We start from the raw sequence: 10028 nt of genomic DNA, 5'->3' as shown, positions 1-10028 counted from the left end.
CTGGACTCCTGTTTAGGACCTGGGATTGAGACAAGGTCCCTGTTAGTGGCTGTTTTGGGGGCTGGGGCTGAGAAATGCAACTGAGACTGCTTTTGGGCTCAAAACCGAGTCCCCCTTCCCCGCTGGCCAGAACCAGAGTCCTTTTCTGTAGGAGACGTGAGGTCTTTAAGGGCTGGGGATCCTCCCTGTCTGGGTCTGGGGCCGGGCCTGGTTCGCGGCTCCGCTGAGCCTCCCTGACTGAGCCCTGCTCTCCCCAGGTCCGTCATGTCGGCTGCGCCGGGCCTCCTGCACCAGGAGCTGTCCTGCCCGCTCTGCCTGCAGCTGTTCGACGCGCCCGTGACGGCCGAGTGCGGCCACAGCTTCTGCCGCGCCTGCCTGAGCCGCGTGGCTGGGGAGCCGGCGGCGGACGGCACGGTGCCCTGCCCGAGCTGCCAGGCACTCACGCGGCCGCAGGCGCTCAGCACCAACCTGCAGCTGGCGCGCCTGGTGGAGGGGCTGGCGCAGGTGCCGCAGGGCCACTGCCAGGAGCACCTCGACCCGCTCAGCATCTACTGCGAGCAGGACCGAGCGCTCGTGTGCGGCGTGTGCGCCTCGCTCGGTTCGCACCGCGGCCACCGCTTGCTGCCCGCCGCCGAAGCCCATGCGCGCCTCAAGGTGCGGGGATCGGGCGGCCTTCGGCGGCGGGGGGACCGGGGTGGGACGGGGTTGTTGGCTGGAGCGGGGTCTGGCCGATCTGGAGGTCGCCGCATTGACCTGGATTCTGAGCTTCGGGGCCGGGGGCGCCTGGAGTGGCGGGGGACGCGGCGCGGGGCGAGGCCGCTAGGGAACGGGGGCTGACGAGCTGCAGGCGGAGAAGGGAGCCTGGAAGAGGCACTCAGGGGCGGGCCCTGGGGAAGGGCTGCGGCCGGAAACCTAGATTTCCCGGGCTTAGCAGCTGGAGCGCGCCCAGAGATGCAGGGGCAGCCGCCACACGGCGGACTTGGCTGAGCAGGGAGGAGAACACGTGTCTGCGGCCCGCGAGCGCCGCCCCTTCCGCGGGCGTAGGCGGGGCAGATAGGACTAGCGGGGCGGGGCTTGGGGGCGGGGCTTGGGGGCGGGCGGCCGGGGGGCGGTGTTGGCCGGGGCCGCGGGCCTGCTTCGCGGAAGCCCACGTTCTCCCCCGAGCTGCAGAACTTGCGCGGGCCCGAGGGTCACTACATCCGGCGGCGAGGGCAAGGCAGGCCTGGGAAACCCACCTCTGTGCGCGGGCCCGGGTTGGCACCGAGACCTAAATCCGGGCTGTTTTTCTCGATGGAGCTGGAAGTCTTGAACGCTTGCGTACTGAGCCCACACACAGTTGTGCGCACCCCAACGTTTGCGATTCCCACGGGTGCCCAGAAAAGATACCAAGACTTAAGCAAATAGAGACGCGCGCACACACACATACACACACTGGCTCGTCCGTGTCAGACGTGTGGCAAATCACACGCATGTAGTGACAGGAGAGTATGTGTCTACACAGGCCCAGGAAGGTCTGCCATGAAGCATTTGCTGGGCTGTGGAAGAATAAACGACAGGTGCGGGAGGGGGACGAGGCGGGTTCTGGAGGCAGGGAGCGGTCCTTAGCCCCGGCAGGGAAGCTGCCGTCGTCTTCTTGCGAATGATGAGCGGGGTGGGCTTCTGCGGGTTATCTTTGCCCACAAACATCAGCGTTTTCACTGCACTTCTGCTTGGCCCCCAGACTTCTAAAGAGAGTAGACCACCGTCCTCAGGCGGGTATTCGAGGCCCCCAGACTCCCCCAGGGACCCAGCCTCACCGTCCCTCCCTCTCCTGCCTTGCCCAGTTCTGCCCAGTACCGACTGGTGGTCTTCTAGACCAGCGCAGGAGCTTCTTCCCGGGAGCCTTCCCAACCCAGGCTCACCTTTGCTGGTAACCTCAGAACTCCCAATCTGGGCCGAAGAGAGAGACCTGCCAAGAGGGAATAGAGTCCCCGACATGCAACAGAGCACCAGGGGACCCAGGAGCCTGGAGGGGACAGATGGGGCGGGATACATTCTGCCAGGATCCGCATCAGCCCAGCCCTAAGCCACAGAGAGGGGCTGGCAGGAATTCTGAAGAAGGGACCCAAGAAGGGTCTGACGGAGGAGGGAGACAGGAAGGCTGGGGCGCGCGGCAGGATGCCTGGGTCCTTGGCGACGAAGAGGGGCTGTGTCCAGAGACCATGTACCAGGACTCAAGAGTGGTCGAATGGGATCTGCCGGGAGCGGGGGACTGATGCGACCCCTTGAAACTGAGCTGCCTCCTCCTGCATGCCAATGTCGCGCAGCCTGACTGCCTTGGGCTCGCAGCCGAAGTGCTCACCGCAGAGGGCAACCAGCTTGTGGGGCGTCTAGCTGCCGGAGAGGCCCCGCGGGATGTTCTGGAAGCCTGGGCGCAGCGGCTCCGCCCCCAGCTTCAGTTTGAACTTGTTGAGCTCATCCGCGGTCAAGTATTCCCCGCGCAACCAGGGTGGTGTCACGCTTCTTCCTCATGGCTTAGCCCTGTCGCCACTGAACCTCTGACGACTCTATGCTAAGAGCCACCAGGTCTGCCCTGTCTTGCAGCAGGCCGGAGCATGACCTGAGGCTGGCCACGGGGGCCATGGGCTAATCCTGGGGCTTCCGCTAAGACGGGGACTCATCCGCAGACAGAGCCTAGAAGGTCTCTCCGCTTCCCTTCGGCGGAGTGGGGAGGAGGCCACAGATCTGTCACAAGCCCGGGTGAAGTGAGGAAGACTGTTCCCATTCTGCAAAAGAGGAAACTGAGGTTGGAAGCCATGGAGGAGGGACTGGGACCGTCTGATTCCAGGGCCATACACTTTCCAGGCAAAAAGTGACTTTGGCAGGGGCTCTTAGGAGTTTCCCTACACCTGCCTTTCAGGACTCACAAACTGGCAGGCCTAGGGGAGGATCCCGCCCACAAATCTGTTTGGTAGACGCAGCAGATAATATATTTTTTTAAAGTAAGCTTTCCCCCCACCAGGAGATCTAGAGTCACATGCTGTACCCACTGAACCAGCCAGGTGCCCCAACACAGCAGACATTTTTATTAAATTGCCTGCCCCCACGGCCCTTGGTGGGGGGCAGGAAGGCTGATTGGGGTGTTGTGTTATTGTTCTGCTTTTAAGGATGGGGTAAAGCCCAGAGAGAGGAGGAGGTTGAACTTCTTCTTCATACATCCTACACTCACCCCGAGAGGCTGGCTGTGTCAGCGCTGTGCCCCTCTGTTTGTCACCCTCACAAAGACCTGTGCTAGGGGTGCTAGCGGCCCAGGGTGTGGGCTCAGGGGAGGGAGGCCAGGGAGGATTTCCCTAACTAGGCAGTGGGAGGGTAAGGCGTTCTCGACATCAGGACCGGGCCGGCGAGGGCCTAGAGATCTGCACATGAGTTCGGGGAATGGTGAGATGCCCACCTGACTGGAGGAGGAGCCGGCACTGAGGCTGAGCCGGAGAGCGCAGGTTTAGGGCGGCACGTGGGGGGCGGGGGCGGCCCCTTCACTTCTTTATGCCTCACCCCCTCAGACGCAACTGCCGCAGCAGAAGCTGCAGCTGCAGGAGGCGTGCATGCGCAAGGAGAAGAGTGTGGCTGTGCTGGAACATCAGCTGATGGAGGTGGAGGTGAGGGGCTCAGCACAGCAGGGCCGGGGGACTGGGCATCGGCCTGGGGCTCCCAGCCCAGTGCTTTTGCCTGTTTGCTCCCCCAGGAGACGGTGCGTCAGTTCCGGGGGGCTGTCGGGGAGCAGCTGGGCAAGATGCGGGTGTTCCTGGCGGCACTGGAGGGCTCCTTGGACCGTGAGGCCGAGCGAGTGCGGGGTGAGGCAGGGGTCGCCTTGCGGCGGGAGCTGGGAAGCCTGAACTCTTACCTGGAGCAGCTACGGCAGATGGAGAAGGTCCTGGAGGAGGTGGCCGACAAGCCCCAGACTGAGTTCCTCATGGTGAGCACTGGATGTCCTTCCCTCTCTGCTTCTCAGCCAGGGTTCGGGGCCTAGAGACCTCATCCCATTGTCAGACATGGACTTTGAGGTCCAGAGAGGGACAGGACAAGGCCAGGTCACACATCGGGGGAGGGGGGCAGGACTGCTGTTATGATTGTTTAGGTTGGACACTGCACAAGGACACTGAATTTAAGTGGGCACCATTCATATCATAGACATTGTAGGTTTGTATGTTTATTTGGACAATCTTCTACCCAGTGGAATTGGTCTCTTGAGGAAAGGGAGTACGTTTTTATAGCTCACACAGAGGTAAAGGGCTAGGGTTGGCTTTAAATTCTGGGTTTCTTTTGGCTTTCCTGTTTCTTCCTGACCCCACACTTAGCATTCCCAGTGGTCCATCCATCCTCAGAAGTCCCCAGCATCTCCCCTGCCTGTCTCACCTCCATCTTTTTATCTCTCTTTCCAGAAATATTGCCTGGTGACCAGCAGGTGAGATCAACTTGGCCCTGCCCCTTTTCCCAACTTGCCCTAGTCTTCAGGGACACTGGCTGGCTCACCATCTAATCACAGCAAGCCTGCACCCCCCATTCTGTCCACCGCCATCTTCCTGCATTTGTGTTGAGCACAGAAATGACCCTGACCCTGACCTGGTCTTCTCCTCAGGGACCTCCCAGACTGGTGCTGGGGACGGACTTGGGCGGGGACACAGGCATCCGTAGGGGCTCAGTGCTGCAGTGGCGGGAAGGGGGTGCCGGGGGCAGGCTTCGCAAAGGGGGCGCTGGAGGAATGCCAGGAGTGGGGAGGTGAAGAGCTGGGGGAAGAGGCGGGCCAAGATTGGTAAGAGGGAGAGAAGATGAAGCCGCTGTGGTAGGTGAGGGCAAACTGGAGGGCTGAGGAGCTTGGCCCTTATCCCAACAGAAGGCTCTTCTTAAAAAAAAAAAAAAAATTTTTTTTTTTTTTTTTGTGGGGGTGCCTGGCTGGCTCAGTCGGTGGAGTCTGCGACTCCTGATCTCGGGGTCGTGAGTTTGAGCCCCACGTTGGGTGTAGAGATCACTTAAGTAAGTAAATAAAAAAATTGTGGTAAAATATACATGATGTAAACTTTGCCATTTTAACCATTTTTTGACGTACACATTTTAAGTTCAGTGACAGTAAGTACATTCGTGCTGTGCCGCCACCATCCAGCACCATCTCCCTCCAGAACTTTTTCATCCTTCCAAACAGAAACTCTGACAGAGTTTTAAGCCCAGGTGTGAGGCAGGAGAGATCCTGGAACTCCACCACAGCCCCTGTCCTCCTCTCTTTGGGGTAACGCCTCGGGCCCTGCCCCTGCTCCATGCCTCCTCCAGGAAGTCCCTCCACACACAGCTGCCCCCACCTCCCCGCCCCCAGGCTACAGAAGATTCTGGCAGAATCACCGCCGCCCGCCCGTCTGGACATCCAGCTGCCTGTCATCTCAGATGACTTCAAATTCCAGGTGTGGAGGAAGATGTTCCGGGCTCTGATGCCAGGTACGGGGGAGGGGCTGTCTCCGGGTTTGTGTTCGTACCTGTGTGGTTGAGGGGAGGTCCTGACTGCGCAAGAGAGGCCTCTCAGTCCCAGCCGGGAGGTCATCGAAGAAGGCGCCCGTTGCCCCTTTACCTCCGGGGTTTGCCTTGCACCCTTGTAACCTGTGCTCAGAGAAGGACCTTTGGGGGCATGGGGTTTACGGGCGGGGGGCTGACGTGGGGAGGACCCTGCTTACTGTTGGCAAGCCCTGTGTGATCCTGGGTCAGTTCCTGCCCCCTCTGGCTGGCGGAGATGATCATGGCTGCCAGTTGGAGGCTGAGGGTGTGCAGAACAGACACCCTGGGGATGGGCCTAGGCCAGACACTGACTCTGGTGGCCTGTGGCTGGGGAGGCCCCTAAGGGTTCTGCCTCCTGTCCCTGAGAGCTAGGTCACAGTGAGGTGCCATAGGTTACAGAACTCCAGGACATGCACACATGGCTGGAATAGCCCTGACCGCCTTGCGGGAGGAGGGGTGGGGGGGAGATTCTGTTTTATCCAAGGCAAGACTAAGTAAGGCCCAGAGACGGGCTCGAGACTGACTGAAGTCACACAGCTGGGTGAGGCGGGGGCCGGCCTAGAACCCGGCTTCTTGACTGTCTCCTGCTTTGGGACCTGGGCCTCAGCTACTGACTTACATGCCTTGTATCCACGGGATCCTCCCTACCTTGGAAAGAGGCAGTTATGGCCTCGTTTTCCAGCCGAGCAGACTGAAGCTCAGACAGGTCCAGTCTTTGGCCCAAGCCAGGAAGCAGAGAGGGACTCACCTCCCAAAGATGTTGGGGGGATTAGAGCAGACTGGCTGGCCCCTAAGTTGGTTGCGAGAAGCTTGCGGGAGGCAGACACGCAGGGGCCTGACCACTCTGCCCTTGGCAGTTATGAAGGAGCTGACCTTTGACCCGAGCACGGCCCACCCGAGCCTGGTGCTGTCTCCGTCCGGCCGCCGCGTGGAGTGCTCGGAGCAGAAGGCGCCGCCGGCCGGAGAGGACCCGTGCCAGTTCGACAAGGCTGTGGCGGTGGTGGCGCGTCAGCTGCTGTCCGACGGCGAGCACTACTGGGAGGTGGAGGTGGGCGACAAGCCGCGCTGGGCCCTCGGCGTGATCGCGGCCCAGGCCAGCCGCCGCGGCCGCCTGCACGCCGTGCCCTCGCAAGGCCTCTGGCTGATCGGCCTGCGAGACGGCAAGATCCTGGAGGCGCACGTCGAAGCCAAGGAGCCGCGCGCACTGCGCACCCCGGAGAGGCGGCCGTGGCGCATTGGGATCTACCTAAGCTTCGGCGACGGAGTCCTCTCCTTTTATGATGCCAGCGACGCCGACGCCCTCGAGCTGCTCTTCGCCTTCCACGAGCACCTGCCCGGGCCCGTGTACCCCTTCTTCGACGTGTGCTGGCACGACAAGGGCAAAAACGCTCAGCCGCTGGTGCTCGTGGGGGCTGATGGCGAGGAGGCCTGAGCCGCCCACTGGGTTGGGGAGGGGGGCAGGGTCCTGCAGGCCTGGAAGGAGATGGGGCGCGCAGGGGTTGTCAGGACTGAAGGCAGGGCCACGGTGGGGTGGGGGTGGGGGTTGGGGACGGGAGACCCTAAGAGTTCTGAGAAGTTGGAAGTTTTAGGGGTTGGAGTGGCTGGGGGGGAAGGGAGATCTAAAGTTAGGTCAGTAAGGAAATCCCAGTTTGGGAACCAGGAAGCCCAAAATTTCCAGGAAGAAATTGAAGTTGAGGGAAGGAGTGAAAAGGGTCAGGTGTCTGGGGCGGGGGGGATCTGAAGAACTCTGTAGAGCAAGGAGCTCCTTCAGCCTCACGTTCCCCTCCTTCTTGGTGGCCTTGGGGCAAGGGGTCCAGACCCACCATACAGAAAGGTCTTTCCCTTCATGGTTCTCCAACTTGGGCGTGCATCAAAACCACTTTTTCAAAGCATGTAACAGTGACTTGTTAAAGCAGAGTGCTGAGTTTCTGGTTCACTAGGTCTGGGGGCAGGACAAAATTTTGCTTTTCTAACAAGTTCCCCGGGACTATGCTGTTGCTGCAGGTTATAAGTGGGATCACCTGGAGAACCCCGGACTTAGACACTGGTCTGTTCAGTAAACTCTCCATTACACAGAATCAGTTATCAGATAGCTATCAGCTCTCAGGAGTAGAAAACACAAACTGTATTCCTCTGGAGATTCAACAGTCATTGAAAAACTGCCAGAGCCCACGCTAAGTGAATAAACTGACCCCCCAACTATTTCCCTTTTGCCTCTGGAGTATGTTTACTGAGTGTCTTGGACACTGAAGAAATCTCTCAAGTTGCCAACCAAGAGAAAGAGCCTGATACCAATCCCAGCCTGGGCCTGCTGCTTGTGGAGAATAGAAGGCTCCCCCCACCCCACCCACCCCCTCGTCTCCTGGATTGGCCCCTCGCTGCTTACGCACTGGTTCACACCTTCTTTGGTTTTAGCTCAATGGCCTATTTCTTGGGCTCTGGAATTAACCACTGAGGCCCAGAGTGAGAGTTCTTCTTCCTTAGAGGGAAAGGCCTTTGGGGACTCAGGCAGGTGGGATTGCCCCTCTTATCTTGAGAGAAGATGATGGCGTGGGGCCATTTGTTCTCTGTGTCGGGTTGCTGCTGCTGATGTGTGAAAGGGCCTGGGAACTCCTGGAAACAGGTGCCAATATGGGAATTTTCTTGGGGGATAGAGCAAAAGAAAGGTGTGGGTAGGGTAAGCGAGGCCTCAAGATCTGGCTGGGGGGCATCCCGCATTCCTGGCTGTGTCTCCCAGAGGAATAGCTCTCAGACACCAAAGAGAGGATTAATTTGAGAAGCTGTTTCATGCTAGAAAGTAAAGTAAAAGGGTTATTTGGTTGTAAAATTCAGCAGCATTAATAGAGACGATTATATTCAGACTCCTTCCCCATTAAATCTGTGCGAAGGGACAAGTGACCTATTGTTAGGCTTAGTAAACTCCTATTGTCCACCTGGCTTTCAGTCTTGACCCATCTCATCTTTCCAAAAACACAAATGTAGTGGTAGGATCCAGTTGCTCAAAACTTTCAACAACTCCGTGTTGCCTGCAGGAGAAAGCCCTAGATCTTTGGCTCAGCATTTGAGATACCCTGCTATTCTCCAGCCACATCTACTCTCTGGCCCTACTGACCTCTTGGGGTCCTTGCACCACCACATCACATAACTCTCTGTTAGGAATGCTTTTTTGCTTCCCACTCATCCTACAGGAATTCCCTGAAACACCACTATTTTCTATCCTCTCCAGACCCCAGCTCGTCTTTACAAGGTGCATTCCAATGCCCTCCCCTGTCACGGGCTGGCGATGTCCAAGAGCCCAAAGCCCCTTCCTGAAGAATTAGGTGCTCTGAGAAACAGATGCCAAGACAGCATTAAATGTGCAAGGGTTTTATGAGGGAAGATGCCAGTGTAGGGGTAAACGGGGCTGTCAGATTATGATGCCAGTCTGACCCTGAGTGAAGGAGAGAGTGAGGGAAGGTTGGGGGAAAGTGTCGTTGATGGCTGTGGGGACTTCTCTACAAGTTGCCTGTGCAGGGAGCCCTGTGTGTCCCCAGTATGGGCCTGCCTTTTTGTCCCTGCTATGTTTGCATCATTGCTGGGAGCTGGCTGTGGCAGCTGTGCTTGGCACAGATGCAGGGATGGGTTTCACAGCTCTTCAGCTGCTGCCCTCAGTCTTTGCTCCCCTTTGTTGGAATTCTGTCAGGAAAATGTCTTTTCACAGCCACCGCAGGTTCTTTCTACATAAAGTTACCTTGGCTTGAGCTGTGTGCACTGAGGGAAACGACCCTGTGACCTTGCCTATCTATGGCTGACTGAGAGAGGGGGTCCCCGAGACAAAGGCTGTCACGATGTGACAAGTTTGTGGGAAACTTTGCCTAGTCAGAGTGTTCCTTGTTGGATGGTGGCCACCTGGCCCATCCAGAATCTTCCTGGCAATGTAGGAAGGTGAAATGGAAGCACAGAGCTGGGTTCCTGCAGCACCCGTGTCTCCAAAGACCAGAATCTTCTCCTTTAGAACTTCCCCCTCATGGAGACTCTGGGAACCCAGAGCAACCAGCTGCTGAGAGGTATGGCCATGAATCCACAGGTGCATGATGCATCTTAGAGTATCAAATTTATACGAGGATTATTATTATTCTTGATGGTGGTGATGGTGGTGAGAAAGTTGTATAATTTAACCAGTAAGTAAACATTGCAAACATGTTCATATTAAAACAAACATATTATGGAGTACAGAATTGAAAGGAATTTTTGGGATTAAACAAGAGATGTCCATGAACTTTTGTATTTGTACTGGCTGTTTGGATCTAGACTTCTAGACCCTCAGGGATATGAATTCCTAAAATTATTTTAAAAAAATAAAAAAAAATGAGGGGCGCCTGGGTGGCTCAGTGGTTAAGCATCTGCCTTTGGCTCAGGTCATGATCCCAGGGTCCTGGGATCAAGCCCCACATTGGGCTCCCTGCTCAGTGGAAAGCCTGCTTCTCCCTCTCCCACCTCCCCAGCTTGTGTTCCCTCTCTCGCTGTATCTC

The 10028-nt window shown here is 57.7% G+C and overlaps 1 protein-coding gene across 1 annotated transcript; it reads left to right on the top strand.

The window, feature by feature from the left end:
* The first annotated feature begins 264 nt into the window (after positions 1-264).
* Positions 265-6990, top strand: TRIM72 (tripartite motif containing 72). Its single transcript, XM_036118979.2, has 6 exons — positions 265-654; positions 3540-3635; positions 3722-3952; positions 4419-4441; positions 5345-5463; positions 6375-6990. Exons 1-6 carry the CDS (start codon positions 265-267, stop codon positions 6947-6949), a joined length of 1434 nt encoding a protein of 477 aa, XP_035974872.1. The 3' UTR covers positions 6950-6990.
* The last annotated feature ends 3038 nt before the right edge of the window (positions 6991-10028 follow it).

Source organism: Halichoerus grypus, chromosome 6 (genome assembly GCF_964656455.1).
Source record: "Halichoerus grypus chromosome 6, mHalGry1.hap1.1, whole genome shotgun sequence".
NCBI classification, from domain to species: Eukaryota; Metazoa; Chordata; class Mammalia; order Carnivora; family Phocidae; genus Halichoerus; species Halichoerus grypus.
Note: the sequence above shows the minus strand (reverse complement) of the source record. Positions and strands in the feature narration are given on the sequence as shown.